Source organism: Anopheles darlingi, chromosome 3 (genome assembly GCF_943734745.1).
Source record: "Anopheles darlingi chromosome 3, idAnoDarlMG_H_01, whole genome shotgun sequence".
In the NCBI taxonomy this organism is placed as follows: Eukaryota; Metazoa; Arthropoda; class Insecta; order Diptera; family Culicidae; genus Anopheles; species Anopheles darlingi.
This window is the reverse complement of record NC_064875.1, coordinates 51394542-51409541: the sequence shown is the minus strand read 5'-3', so window position 1 is coordinate 51409541 and position 15000 is coordinate 51394542. Positions and strand designations below refer to the sequence as shown.

Below are 15000 nucleotides of genomic sequence, written 5' to 3'. Positions count from 1 at the left end.
GTGTTTATTCGAATATTTGTGCGTAAATGTGGCTAGTTTATCGAAGGTAAGTGACTATTGAATCGAAAAACATGCTCGTTATGCCACTAGCTTCCTGGAGGATGCGAAAAAGGAGCGTCAAATGTTGTGCAAAGTTTTGGCTTGCCGCGCTCGATGGGCATGAAGCCACAACCGACGACTTGCGACAATTCCAAGTGGAAATTCTGCAGCGCTATAAATAGTGTCCTTCTAGCATCGTGGTAATGCCGCTAGAACGGTGCATCCCAGAACCCGTGATGGAGCAAAATGGCTGCGCGGTCGTAAAAGAAGGGCCAAAATACCTTTCCAACGTTATCTTGCGCTAGGTCTAACTTTTACTTTGCATGTTTTCCAGTCGATGTTAATAATTGTTGAGTCCAGTGCCTTCAACCATTGGGCGCAATGTCGTCGGGGGATAATGTAAAAGTGTCGATCAAGGTGAGGCCGCTTATCAAACGGGAGCGGGATTGCAAACTTACACCGCAATGGCGCGTCCGGGACAATACGATAGCGATGATCGACAGCAATGGCGAACCCTTCGTTTTCGGTAAGCATGCAGTCACCATACCCTCCCGGGTCGATGACCTACGTCAGATCATTCTTCTTTTATCGTACGATCATTCTATTCTCATGCTTCTCCAGATCACATTTTCGACGAGACCGTGCCAACGAAAGAGCTGTTCGATACCGTGTGCCGTCCGGTGATCCATGGGGCGCTCAAGGGCATCAATGGAACCATTTTTGCCTACGGTCAAACATCATCCGGCAAGACGTACACCATGATCGGGGATGAGAGCGTGCCGGGCGTAGTACCGTTGACAGCACACGAGATCTTCAAAGAGATCAAACACCACCCGGAGCGCCAGTTTCTGATTCGCGTGGGCTTCATTGAGATCTATAATGAGAAGGTGCACGATCTGCTAAACACGGCCAACACGAACCTCAAGATTACGGAGAACCAGTGCGGGGACGTTTCGGTCAATTCGAAGGAATACATCACCAACTCTCCTGAACAGATCCTGCAATACGTGGATGCGGGAAATAAGGCGCGTAAAATCGGCGAAACGCACATGAACGAACGATCAAGCCGGTCGCATACGATCTTTCGTATCTTGATCGAATCGCGGCTCATCAATACGGCCGACGACGAGATCAAAACAGATAGTGAGGCGGTGCAGATAGGCATTCTAAATCTGGTCGATTTGGCCGGTAGCGAGCGGGCGGACCAGACCGGTGCGACCGGGTGCCGGTTTAAGGAGGGTGTCTGTATCAACCGTAGCCTGCTGTCGCTGAGCCTTGTCATCCAGAAGCTGAGCGAAAATTCGGATAAACAGTTCATCAACTATCGTGATTCGAAACTGACGCGCATCCTGCAGGCTTCACTCGGTGGCAACGCGGTCACGTCGATGATCTGCAACATTACACCGGCGGTGGTGGATGAGACGTACTACACGCTGAGTTTCGCAATGCGCGCTAAGGCCATCAAAAACAGGCCGAAAGTGAACGAGATTCTAACCGAAGCGGCTATGATGAAGCGTTTGGAGCGGGAAATCAAGCGGCTGCAGAGTGAGTTGCGATCCGAGCAGCACAAGAACAGCAAGATCAAGACGCTCGAGCTGATGAACGCAATCACGCTGCGCACGAGCCAGTTTATCAATTCGAACCATTCGCAATCGATGCAGATTGATAACGCACGAAGGCGCACGTGGTGTCCAACCAGCTCGGACATACCGCATCCAACGGCGTCTTCTCACACCCGAAGAGAACCATCATCGATCATGGGCCCACCGGCATTGCCTGGACGCTCATCCTCTGCCCGTATACCCAGCCTTAACGGTATCACACGACCGACGCTCCTCGTGGACGATGATTTTGGTACGAGTCTTGGGCTAGAGGATGGCGACGAAGAGTGTCGCATTAACTTTCCGGAGCTGAATAATAAGCGGGACAAGCTAACCTATCGAATACGTTCGACGTCACCAATGCAAAGCGGATTGCTGAATCCATTCGCCCTGTACGAAGGTGATGAGTTTATACCGGGGGAGCAGATCAGCTTTGGGCGCACCTCGCTCTCACCGACGTCTGCCGTCGTACGGGATCTGCGCACACCGGTAAGCCTCCGGCGGAAACGGCGATCGTCTACCGGTGATTCACCGACGGAGCTCAACTACGAAGAAAGGTACGTCACGTTTGTGTTTGATCGGGAAGAGCGGCAAGAATAGCTCCACGGTATGCTTAACCTCGACCTCCACGGAACAGGACGCGCGACAACGCGTGTGGCATCACGGTGTTACTGCTAGAAATAGATTTATTGTTCCCTAAAATTGGATTACGGGACGGGCCTACGGGTTCAGCTTGCTGGATGTTGGATGCTCCATAGTGGCGTCGTAAGCGTAAACATTCTATTTACACGTGCTGTACGCAATTGCGTACCCTGCAAAACTGATCACCTAAAAATATCTTGTCTTACGATGCTCCTGATGCATTTGCTGTCACGCGTTTGGTCGGCATCTGGCAAAATTGCTGTCATGGATGATAAAATTAGATGGATGGGATGCCCTGCGATCATCGTGTATCCGATGGTAAACATCATTTTGTGAAAGTAATGTTATTGTGTTTGAAAGGTCGACAAGCAACTTAGCATTTTCTCTCAGCAGTAGCAGCAAGAATCTATAAGTAATAGAATGCATTTTTGCTTTTGGAGAGATGCTTGATGCAGCGGAGATTTGTGTTGCTCGCTTCACTCCCTACTTCGTTCCACTTTGTTTATTTTGAGTGATCGCTTCTCAGGTTTAGTGGCATGTGAACATCACGCTGTTTTTTGTGAAGACTTGAAAGATCCACCTAAGCATGATGGTTGGTCGTCTTCGGACGATACGTGATCGGAAGAGATCGTTGATTTATAGAAAGTGATGCTGATATATACTGCTTTGGGATTTATCTCATAGGAAGGAGCATTACAACACCGCCTCCACGATGCATCACTATCTAAGAACGATACCACCATCTATCAAGCTCACTGTTTGCTTATTCTGCAACGATCGTGTAAACCATATATTGACTTGACCATTCCCCTCACCTCAGAAGAACCGTGAGACACACGCACTCCGTCTTTCACATAAAGAGGCGACAGCATATGTTGGCGACCAAAGGGAAACAATATCAAAACACAACAATCCGCTACATCCGTTGCGCACTCATACGCCCAGCGCGATCAACCGTTTCAGAAATAGGGAATGTTCTGCATACGCACACAGTGTGATCGTGCGCCTGGCATCCACCAAGACACATACTGGTTTGGGTGCGGGAGGTGTGGAAGCGACTCAAAGCAAGAGAGATACCGCACGAGACGCAACGACTGCTGGTACATTCGTTGGATCGCACACCTTTGAACACGGTCCGGCTGTTGTTTCAGTTTGTATTCGTTCATCACGATGGCCAGAACCGGTGGGATGGTGAGGTTTCGTTGCACTGGTCCATCGTGATCGCCGTTTCGCACTGACGCACTATCGCTGTAAAATCGTTTAGATTATATATTCTCTACTCATCGCGATCGTTCAAAATCGTTGGGTAAACTATCACCAGAATAGATCATAGATCACACCCCTTTGATCGATCGCTCGTTAGTGTTCATTCAATAATTCATTGTTACCGTTTTGCCCGTCACAGGTGCCGCATCTTGGAGCAAGAATTGACAGAATTGCAGGAGTTCACCAATCTAGAGAAGACTTACGAACTGCAGTACTTGAAACAAGACTTGGCCAAACGGAACGAGGAGCTCGAGACAGTACGAGGCGAAATCGAGCTGAAGCAGCAACGGATAGAACGGCTGGATGAAAGGTAAGAGACTATATGGCGGACAGCAGTTGGTACTGTAGGCTCACCGAGCGATATTGTTGTCTTATCGGACTCGCAATCGATTCCATCAGACACACCAGACACACTTATGTAGTGGGTGAAACTGATAATGATTTTTGTCAATATTACGTATAATAGGAGAAGGGGGCCATATGGCAAACTGATAAAGTGCGATGAAAGCGTACGAACCTAGGCTAGTCATTAATATTAAAATGTCCCCATACCACCCCTAAGACGATCGATTCAGTCAAACATACTCCCTACTCGTAAACCCTACATGCACGGGGTGAAGCGATGCGGAACGGGAGCTTAAGGTCACTTTCTTGATTCCCGTACTAACTTCAATCGACTCACTACATCTCTTACAGATGCACACATCTTGAGATCGAACTGAAAGAGCAAAACAATCGTGTGAGCAAGGCGGAGGAGGAACTGGCGCGTTCCATCAAAGAACGGCAGGGTGCGGAGAAGGAAGCGGAGCATCACCGCAACCAGCTTACTGGTATCGAGTACGAGTATGAACTGTTCCGGCAGCGATCGGAGGCACGCGAGAAAGAGCTGATCGAATCGCTGCAGGAAGCCCGCGGTACGTCGGCTAGCGGCACTTCGTCTGGCGAACGAGTGGATCAGAAGCGGGAAGAAATGAAACGGCTAGAAATGGTAATAAGGATTTGTTGTCCCGCAGGTCACAGTTTGTTGAATTCAACGCCGTGTTTTGCATTTCCCATTTGTTTTCAGCAAAACTATGATTTTTCGCTACAGCTCGAAACGTACAGTAAACAGATTGAGGAACTGAAAAACTCCCAGCAGGAACATCATCGCAAGCTCGAGCAGGTGAAGCAGATGGTACTCGGCTACTACCAGGTACCAGCGAGTCACCATAAGGATGATAATTCCGCGCGTCTGCTGGAATCGATTCGCAAAACACTGCTTCTGCCCGATTTGGTGAGCGAAAATGGAACAACCGACGTAGTGGTGCTGAAGCAGAACGGAACGAAACATTCATCAGAGAGTACCTCGCCAGCAAAGAACGGCGTCGTGGATGACTATGCCGACGTAACCATTCTGGGTGAAGAACATACCGTCAAAGAATTACTAAAAATCATCGAGCAACTGGAAGAGAGAGTTCGCAGCAACACCGCACAAGCGGAAACACATCGCGTTGAGCTGAGTGCATTGCAATCGCGCCTGGAAGAAAAGATTAGCGGTATGGCGCAGCTTCAGAAAACGGCCGATACGTGGAAAAGGCAACTGGAAGCTCAAACAACCGAGTACGACGAGCTCTCAACTCAGCTGATGGACCAGATGCAGGAGAACGAGATGTTGCGTAAAGATTTGGCAAAGCTGCAGAGTGACGCGGAAGCTAAACGTGAAGAGCTAAGCGTGGAAGTGGCTAGCTTGCGCGATGCCCTCGATAAGGCCAAGCTGCCAGACGAACGAGTGGAACTAGAACAAGCGAATGAGTTACTCCGTAAGGAGATCGTTGAGTTAAGGGCGGAGATTGAACAGCAACAAGCATTGGTCAAGACAGCTGAAGCTGAGCGCTTACAACTGGACCGCAAATGTGATGAACTGCAAACAAGGTTGAAGGAAGAGATGATGGCACGTAATACTGAAGCATTAGAGGCAGAACGACAGGAAGCTATTGCGATTGCCGAACATGTGGCCAAGCTCCAGCAGGATCTGGCAAAGCAAGAGACTGATCTAATGCTTCTGGTAGTTGAAGCAAAGAAGGAGAAGGATGCCATAGTCGAAGAGAAGAGTCACCTGGCCGAGCAGTTTGCTCGGGCTGAGCAAAAATGGGTTGAAGAGAAGTTGGAGATTGAGCAAACGCATGAGATGCTTAACGCAAAATTACAGGGTGAGATTGACCGGTTGAATGTTTCGATCGAACAGTTAAGTGAGGAAAAAACAAAACTTACAGTGGAGCTGAAGAACGTAGTGCAGAATCGGTACGACGACTCCGAGGCAGAGTTGAACCGAATGCGCCAAACTCAGCAAAAGCTGGAGGAACGCATTGCTGAACTGCTCAGCGAGATCGAAGGTTACACGAACGAGCTAGAAGCGGTTCGGCAACAGTATCAAACTGTACAGAATGAGCTTAAAGAATTGCGTGATGCGGAAACGCAAACGCAATTGCTTGAAACAGAATCGTTTAAGGAGAGAGTCGAACGTTTAGAGGAAGAGAAAGCTTCTTTTGAAAAAGCGTGTTCCGAGTCCACCGCAGAATGTCGGAAATGGCAGAATAACGTGAAAGAGTTAGAGCAACGCATCGATGTGCTTGTTGCGGAATCCGCTCGTACCCATTTGGACCTGACCGAAGCGGAGAAGAATTACGCAGAGCTCGAAGCTACACATAAGCATGAAAAAGAACTCCACGAAAGTGCTCATGAGGAACTTTCGCTTGACCTAGCGAACGCCAGGCAGCAGATTGATAGATTAACGCAAGAGAAAGACCAAACGTTGCTGCAGCAATCCGGCGAACAGCAATCTGTGGTGGATCAATTGGATGAATTGAAAGAGAGCAAGATATCGTTGGAGAAACAGGTTGCGGAGCTAGAAGAAGAAATCAATCAACATAAAACTAGCCTGGTGGGCGCTCAAAAGGAACAGGAAGAATGTATGAAGCACCATCGGCTTCAATGTGAATCGTATGAAGCGGCCAAACTGGAACTGGCTAAGCTAAAACATGCGTTTAATGAACTGAATGAAGAAACCCGAGAGCAGCAAAACAATCTGGCTCAGCAAATAACGGACCTTACCCATAGCAAGGAACAACTACACGAGCAGATTGTTGAGCGGGAAGAGGAAATGCTTAAGTACATCGGCGAGCTAGATGTATTGCGCTCAGAGCAGCTTGAGCTCGTCAAGCGCCATAACGACGATCGCAAAAGACTCGAGCAGGAGCAGGAATCGTTGCAGCGTACCGTCGAGCAGCTGATGTCCGAAAATGAATCGCTCCTCAAGGATCAACTGGATACCGAAGAGGCACAGCAGCGGCATGCGTTGGCAGAAGGCGAGGAACTCGACCGTCTTCGGTCGTGCCGTGACGAATCGGAGCGCCTCGTAGGTCAACTGGAGCGCGATCTCGAAACGGTGCGTGCCGAATTGGAACAGGTGCGCAATGATTTGGTTGAGGAAAAACGCCGACACGATGCTGGTGCCGAATCCGAACGAGCGTTAGTAGAGGCAAAACACGAAGAGCTGGAACGACTTAAGGATTCTATCCTAGCTTTGCAGGATGAGAAGGTACGTTTGTCGGAGGCAGAAACGCGTCTCCATACGCAACTGCAGCAACAAGCGGAGCAGATTGTACTACTCGAGCAGCGACGTGATGATAAGGAAGCAATGCTGGATGAGCTAAGGAAGGAAAATAGCGACCTTACCATCGCCGTTCAAGAACTCTCGGCGAAGATCGTCAATCTGGAGGAACAGATGGATGCCAGTGATGCAGCGCAGCGCAAATCGCTCGAAAGCCTTAGGATGGACAAGGAAAACAGCGAACGGGAGCGGAAAACATTGAAGCAGGAACGAGATGATCTATTGACTGAGATAGATAAACGTAACGCACAGAACACGAAACTGCTGCATGAGATTGGTCAGCTGAGGGGTGAGCTTGAAAAGGTAAACACGGTGCGTTCTCAGCTAGAAGCGGACATCCAGGAATCGTCCAGGGTCCGGGATGTTTTGGAGCGTGAATTGACCATTTTGAAGCAGGAATTAACGGAACATGTGGACAGTATGGTGAGCAGCAAAGAACGGTACGAACAGGAGTGTGAAACGTCGGCCACTCTCAAGCGGGAGCTGGAGGAGAAATGTCAAGAGCTGGAACGAATCATGGCCACCGGTCGGCCTTCACTCGGTGATGGGCGTGTAGCGCAAGCGCTGCGCCGTGAAAACGAGGATCTGCTTCGGCAGCTGACCGAGGTGCGGCAACTAGAGGGCCTAAAAGGCAAGCAACTGCAGGAGCGGATGGATGAGTTGCAGCGTGTTGAGGCGGAAATAGAACGACTGCGCGATGAGATGGGAACCATGAGACACGAATCGAGCTTCAATGAGAAGGTGGAAGAGGTTACGGTACTCCAGCAAAAGATACAGGAGGTGGAGAAGGTACGTGAGGAAAGCATCCATCGGCAACGATCGCTGCAGCGAATCAATGATCAGCTGCAGTGCAAAAATCAAACGCTAGCGAAGCAGGTCGAAGAGCTACGTCGAGCGACGGACAAGGAACGTAAATCTCGTCGCCAGAGTACGCACGACGATCGTCGCGGATTGGTGTTTAATCTGAAGGACACGTCCACCATGACGGATCCAACATGTAAGTACATTGCACACATATGCTCATGAAGATAAGTTAGAAGTAATGCTTAATGTTTCGTACACTTTTACAGCGAACGACTGTAGCTGCCTTGCAATGGACGCACAAATTAAGGAGCTTCGTAATGCGCTGAAGCTAAAGGAGTGTCAGCTTAACACACAGAAACTGATGCTATCGGCGAACAACCCACTCAAGCCCGAACTCACGGAGGTCAAGCGCAAGCTGCAAGAGGTCAGCCGCGAAAAGGACCAGCTACAACAGGAACTGAACAAAGTGCTGGAGTTACTAGATAAGGAGCGCAAAGAGCGCAAACGGCATTGCACGCAATGCATACGCCACAGTCGGCAGCAGAACGCACAGTTTGATAAAGCCGTTCAGGTCTATCAGCCAACGGATATTGTACAAGGGCAAACGGCAAGCGCTACTACGCCGACCTCCACCGTATCCCTTTCGATTTTTGCAACCTCCACCAAGGGAACCACTGCTTCGGATGTGAACCAAACAGCGCTTCAGGCACAGGTGGAAGAGCAGCAGCAACAGTACAAGCTGCTGATGGAAAAGTACCAGAAGATGAAACAACTGTGCCGTATACGTAACGAAACAATCGCCACGCTCAATCAAGGTATTGTTGAGAAGGAAAACGAAAGTGTTAATGTCAATCGTATCAAGGTACGTCGGACAGCGGAAAACGGTCGTTGGTAGTGCAAACTAATAAACTTGACAACGAATGTGGTATATTCCCCGTAGAATGAATATGTGAAGCTGAAGCAGCAGCTTAAGGATGCAGAAAACAAGTGTGCCCAGCTCAATCGAATCCAGCAGGTTACGGGACGATCTTCATCACTCCGTTCCGATGTCGGACTACAGACCGAAAAAGATGTGAGTACTAGCTTGATGGTATATGTGTTTGATTTTTGGAATGTTACCAAATCCATTCCCTGTGCTCTTTTACTTTATAGCCGAACCATGAGTTGTTAGAACAGTACCGCGCCAAGTGTGAACAGTACAAAGCAATCGCTTCTAAGCTAATGCAAGAACGTAGTGGCGTAACTCTGCCATCCGCTTCTGACTGATGCGTAAAATACTGCGATCCCTTTTCTAGTCCACTAGTCCAGTTTACCGAAAAGAAACCATGGATGCCCGCGATCTCGAGAGCATCGATTATTATTCCGCCAGCAAATCCCGTCCATGTCCGTTACAACCATCGTCTCACATATGTCGATCATCGCCGGTACGTAACTTGTGATGTTTTCGGCCACGTGTACCCAATCGCTAGCGTAAGTAATTCTCATACGGCCGCTGGTTTTGCCGTCAACCAGATTCCGTTCGCTGATAATGATAATAGGGTAGTATTGTACAGTATAGAGTAGATAGCTTGCATTTGGTTGCACCATTGCTCAAGTTAGTTTGAGTATTTATAACGCTTCACAGAAAGCCATCCAAAAGGGGTCATGAGATGTGACACGAGCGACGCTAATTCCGGACCTGGCAATCAAATTGATACTTAAGCAATCCTTTGTGTGTAAGTAAATATGCCACGAAGGAATTCTTCCTATCGTTGGTATTAAAGTAATGGAAAGGAATAAAATGGTTATTGCTATATGTTAATAAAATTTAGTAGACGAAGATGATGCACGAAAATTCAGAATCGAATACTGGGCAAAGTACGAAAAACCCCCTTCTGTTGTTTCAGTTGGCTGTACTCGTGCCGCTTTGTTTGTGATCGCGTTATGGGACAAGATCTATGTCGGAGCCCTTGGCTCTGATAGATGCTATTGAAGGTTATCCTAACAGAAGAGGCAATTTGTTTGAACGAACCCCAACGTGGCGTGGATGGCCATGAAAAGTAAAGCGGAACTTACAGATTTCTTTTCCAACACCTTTGAGGCCATGACCAATGTCCTCGATCAAGTACCTATGTTTATACATGGACGTAGTACGTATGGGTGACCCTGAACAGGGCCAGCAGTCGATGGTGGTAAAGATAGAACCTTTCATTTTATGAGTATATAGGCAGTGGCACCACTGAGGACAGTAATTAGTGAGAAGTACGCTGCTAAACTGATTCGATTGGTATCGCTATGAAACTAGTAGCCATCATTGTGCTCGTTCTGGGGCTGGTTTCGGTGGCGTTCACCCAAACCGTAACCCCTCGCACCACGTGTGCGCCTGCGACCCGCGCAGTGCGCACTTCTCCCGCTACCGTAGCTCCTGCAGTAGCTGCGGCTATCATAGCGTGAGATAGTGGACTCCCTAAAACGTGTCAGCTCTTACGATGGGAACCAACTGATTCATCGTGAACTGTCCGTAGGTTAGGTGGATCTGAGCAGATCTTGTAGTTGATTCGAATAAAGAGTATTGCTCCATCAGAAGGATGTAACCTGATCAAAACATATTTCATAATTCATTGTAGAGCGCAATCCGAAAATTTTTGAAAATTTTGTTATCACAGAGGTGTTTCATTATAGCGATCGCAAGGAAGAAATAGGGCCGCGAACCTCGTACCCTGACCGTAATTGATACCCCATGGATTGGAAGAAAAGATGAACTAATATTTTGAACGGAATGGGAACAAGTAGAGAAGAATGCAACCCGGATTGATATCAAGAAAAATCGTAATGGAATACTGCTCAAGGTATGAAACCAATCGTTACCCGTTCTGTTGTTTCAGCTGGCAGTACTCGTATCGCTTGTTTGTGATCGCGCTATGGGACAAAATCGGTGCCACAGTCCTTGGATCTGATAGATGCTAGAGGAGGTAATCCTAACAGAAGAGACGATTTTTTTTAACCAATGTGATGCAGTTTCCTTGCAGGACGTTTTCCATCCGATTGGAAAATGACGCGTGCTGGCGATCAGCTCGGACATCGTTGTGATCGTTTCCTTTAACCCCAATGACGATGGCGTGAAACGAAATGTTCCATCCACGAAACACATGCTTTGAGTGGCCTTTTTTGCACCCCAGCGACATATTTGCACAGTCGGTTTCCGACCACTGCCGACAATCCATGAAGGTATTGGTGTCGAAGACGGAGTCCCCGTTGTTAAGGGTATTTAGGTGATTGTTCCACTGGGAACAGTAATTAGTGAGAAGTACGTTGCTAAAGTGATTCGATCAGTATCGCCATGAAACTAGTAGCCATCATCGTGCTCATTTTGGGGCTGGTTTCGCTGGCGTTCGCCCAAACCCTGACTCCTCGCACCACGTGTGCGCCTGCGACCCGCGCAGTGCGCACTACTGCCGCTACGATGTCACCTGCAGCAGCTGCGGCAGCCATGGGATAGGGAACCGTACCTAAAACGTACCAGCTCTCACGACGGAAAACAACCTATTCCCCGTGGTCTTTCCATACGGGATGGATCTACAATAGCTTGCAGTTGATTCGAATAAAGAGGAGTTTTTTATCCGATGCGGTGCAAATATCGCATGCCAATGTGAACAGTACGAGTCCCTTAATTCCAGATGACGAATCCTAACCGATCCTTATTCTTTTCTTTTTTTGCGAATTTATGAAGCGACATTTTCAAAAACATAAATCCGTTGGCGATTTCGCGCCAGCGACAAGGTTTCGAGCCAACCCTTAGCCGACCCTATTCTGTGCCAATCCGACCACAGTGGCGGAGTACCGGGTGCGAGAAAGAGAGGCGAATCACACAAAAGCGCAAGAGCGAGACGGCTAGAGAGAGCGAACGTAATGACAGCGCGAGTGTGCGCCTCGTTTGTGAATTTTCTTTCTTGGATTTCGTGAATGAGAATTTCCATCGTCCCATCGGAAAACCCTGTCCGTAATGCATGTTCAGGTCCGTGGCAGATTGTGAAAGGAACCAACATCCACCAACGGGAAATCCGCAGGTTAGTGTGCTGGCGTGTAGCGGGCTCTTCTGTGTCGTGTGCTGGGATATCTTTGGCTGGAAGGAGGTTTCGTTCTCGAAGGTCCGCCAGGTGTGTGGTGGTGGTGTTACGGGTCTCCGATGACCGCGCGGGTCCCAAGATCGGACGCACAATTTATCACGCATCACGTCGATCGCGCTGTCATTCACCTTTGGACATTTATTTTTCTCTTTGCCCGCTGCACGATTCTGCCGATTCACGACGGTCCCGTGCAACCCTCCGCCGCCTTACGCAAATCGTTTCGTGCTCCGATCCGTGGAAGTGGCTTGGAAATAGTGAAAAAAGGTGTGTACAGGTGTATACGGTAATGAGCATTTACGTCTCTATGTACTCGCTGTTTTCTTTGTAATGTTAGCCGAAGAATACGTTGTTCTTTGCTGAAATACTTCCCGAATATCTCGGAAACACAGTGTTTAGTAACCTGGCCAGATAGAGAAGAGCACATGTCTTGCTACGAGCGAGAGCGAGAAGGAGTTCCGCACCAAACCACAGGGTTGCGCTTCTCGTGGTGGGGAGGCTGCTCTGCGAAATAAAAAAAAAACCTCCCCGGATAGAGTTCCGATAGCAACGTTTCGTGGGCCCGTGAATATCCCGGAACATTCTGCCCTGGACGCTTCTCGTAATATTGGCCATCGTTTCTACGAGATACGAAAGCAAATGCCCCTCGGAGATCAGCGTAGACTCACTTGACGATGAATTGGATTTTCTTGCTCACGGTTGCCTGAGTTTTCTCACTGCTTCCTGTGCGACCGCCGACGCTGTGTCTGCCTCGACGTCGTGGTCACCGTACAGCTTATCAATTTGATCGGTCTCTCGCGTTTCAGGCAGTGTCCTAAAAGGGGTGGGGGTTTTGTTTGGTCCCGGCAATCTCGCGTTCTTTTGTCCTTGTGCACCACCCTCATCGTCTCCGACTCGGGATGCTCTCGCAGAACAATAATCCAAGTCATCGTTGCATGATTTGGGCAAAGGCGACAATCTGAAGACATTTCTTTTCCAACTAGTGCATCTCTGTGACAAACAGTCCTGTGGAGTTTGATTTCGAGCATCATGGGGGTAACACAAAAGTACGGTATTATAATATCTTTTTCATTTTTACTACTACAATTCTAGGCCACTCAACATTGTCGTTTTATAGTTACGTGTGTCTATGAATCACAGGAAGTGCGTGAGTCAGTAAACTGAAGAATCGTAAACCCAAAAACTCCTACTATTGGGCGGATACTATAGCAACTGTGGTTCCCCACGAAAGGCTAGATAACGGCCAACCGCAACAGCGGACTTGCTGGATCTAATCTGAGTGAACACAGAAAAACGGAAAAGGGTATTGGTTGCAACAGAAGACCACCCTTTTCTGTCGTCGCTTCTACTGTCACCGAGGGGAAAACGGCGTACACCGCGTGGAGTCCAGGAAGAGGACACGACATTTCGCCTGGAAATGTCTGAAAATCGCGATGAAATTCTTGCTGATTTCCAGGTAAGTCGCACAATTCTACGATCCCGGCAACACTAGCAGCGAGAAGCAGCAAGTCGCCTTGCGACTTTGTCTCGCACCATCGCGGTACCTCTTTGTTTGCTATCTGGTGTGGCCCACTTCTTGGCGCTGTTCGCAGATGCTGCGATGCGGCTGCTGTCCGTGTGTCCGCGCTGTGCGCGTGTGTCTTTTTGTTTTGCTTTAAAATTAAACTGTCGCTGCTCCAACTTACTCGTTGCCTCGTTAGTGTTTGTTCGATGTGTGTCGGTGAGTTGTAAATTAAATTAATTCGGACTTTGTTTCGTTTGTTTTTCTGTATTATAGAGCATAACGGCTATTGATAATGTGAGCGAAGCAATATATCATCTAGAGGAATGCAACTGGAATCTGATAGTAAGCCTAATGCTCGTGGCCTAACATGTCCCCTTGACGAACGCTTGGCTGTAATGTATTCCTTTTGCGTGCAACTTTTTTCTCCGTCTAGTCGGCTATACATCGCGTTCTACCACAGGACCCAACAGATCAACAGCATACGGCACCGGTAGTACCACCACCGGTGGTTAACCACAGGCCCCCTGGTTTCGGTACCGAATCGCTCGCAAAAACTATCAACAGTAGCAGCAGCAACAACAGCAGTGCATTTGATGGTGGCATTGATGTTACCGGAGCTAACAGTACCGGGGGATTGTACGCTAATGAGCTCAGCCAGTTTGAAGCGATCTCGAACGTTGAAGAGCTAATGACGGCTCCATCGTCGCCGGTCAAAAACAGCTTCACCAGCAGCAGCAGTAACAATGCGAGTAGCAACAACAGCAGCGGGACAGTCAACAGCAGTTTTAATGCTGGTCAGTATCCCTAAAGGGGGCTGCATTAGATAGACCTGTTCATTCAATACTTTTTCTTGTACTTTTCGCCGTAGGTGCTTCGACGTCACGTTCTGGTAGCAGCAATGATTTTCGTACCGGCCTCAACTATCTCGACCCAAAACCGTACGATCTGTTGTTTAAGATCCATTTCAAAAATGGCCTGCACTTGATCAACATCTCGAATCATGCCACGATCGGTGATCTTAAGAATAAGATCTTCGATAAGACGAACGTGCCCGTCTGCCGGCAGGCGCTTAAGGGCTGGGAACCGGGCAAGCAGAAGGACACTCAGATCCTTACCACGCCACTCAAATCGCTCAACATTGTCGGCAAAGAATTCAACCTGGTGCTGAACGATCTCTCCGATGAAGGTTTCGTTGGCGAAGGAGGGTAAGATGAGTTCATTTGGACCTTGTCTGCCACGCAAGCCATTACAAAGTTTGCGTTTTCTTTTCATCCCGTGCAGTAATGATGCGCTCGCCGCGCTAAATCAGCAAACATACACATTGCACATTCACGTGCAACCGGAAAATAAGCTTCTGAAGCTAAACTTTCCGGGCCAGCAGGATCTGCAGGG

The 15000-nt window shown here is 48.5% G+C and overlaps 2 protein-coding genes across 5 annotated transcripts in view; both read left to right on the top strand.

The window, feature by feature from the left end:
• LOC125955779 (uncharacterized) overlaps positions 1 to 10572 on the top strand; it is a 10607-nt gene extending 35 nt beyond the window's left edge. Inside the window, exons 1-9 of the mRNA XM_049686933.1 lie at positions 1 to 46; positions 374 to 565; positions 661 to 2197; positions 3688 to 3858; positions 4245 to 4536; positions 4615 to 8194; positions 8268 to 8863; positions 8942 to 9073; positions 9154 to 10572. The exon at positions 1 to 46 is cut by the window's left edge and continues 35 nt beyond it. Coding sequence (XP_049542890.1) covers positions 421 to 565; positions 661 to 2197; positions 3688 to 3858; positions 4245 to 4536; positions 4615 to 8194; positions 8268 to 8863; positions 8942 to 9073; positions 9154 to 9267 — 6567 coding nt within the window. The 5' untranslated portion in view covers positions 1 to 46; positions 374 to 420 and the 3' untranslated portion in view covers positions 9268 to 10572. The remainder of the gene's footprint in view (positions 47 to 373; positions 566 to 660; positions 2198 to 3687; positions 3859 to 4244; positions 4537 to 4614; positions 8195 to 8267; positions 8864 to 8941; positions 9074 to 9153) is intronic.
• A 1327-nt stretch (positions 10573 to 11899) lies between these two features.
• Positions 11900 to 15000, top strand: part of LOC125955798 (FAS-associated factor 1) — a 6141-nt gene continuing 3040 nt past the window's right edge. The window contains exons 1-6 of one of the 4 annotated variants that reach the window (XM_049686996.1): positions 11900 to 12047; positions 13222 to 13560; positions 13882 to 13950; positions 14042 to 14402; positions 14477 to 14813; positions 14890 to 15000. The exon at positions 14890 to 15000 is cut by the window's right edge and continues 336 nt beyond it. In XM_049686996.1, the coding sequence (XP_049542953.1) occupies positions 13522 to 13560; positions 13882 to 13950; positions 14042 to 14402; positions 14477 to 14813; positions 14890 to 15000 (917 nt within the window). In that variant the 5' untranslated portion in view covers positions 11900 to 12047; positions 13222 to 13521. Of the gene's footprint in view, positions 12048 to 12072; positions 12372 to 12844; positions 13151 to 13196; positions 13561 to 13881; positions 13951 to 14041; positions 14403 to 14476; positions 14814 to 14889 lie in introns of those variants that run through there. The other 3 variants (XM_049686993.1, XM_049686994.1, XM_049686995.1) reach the window with 3 other exon arrangements.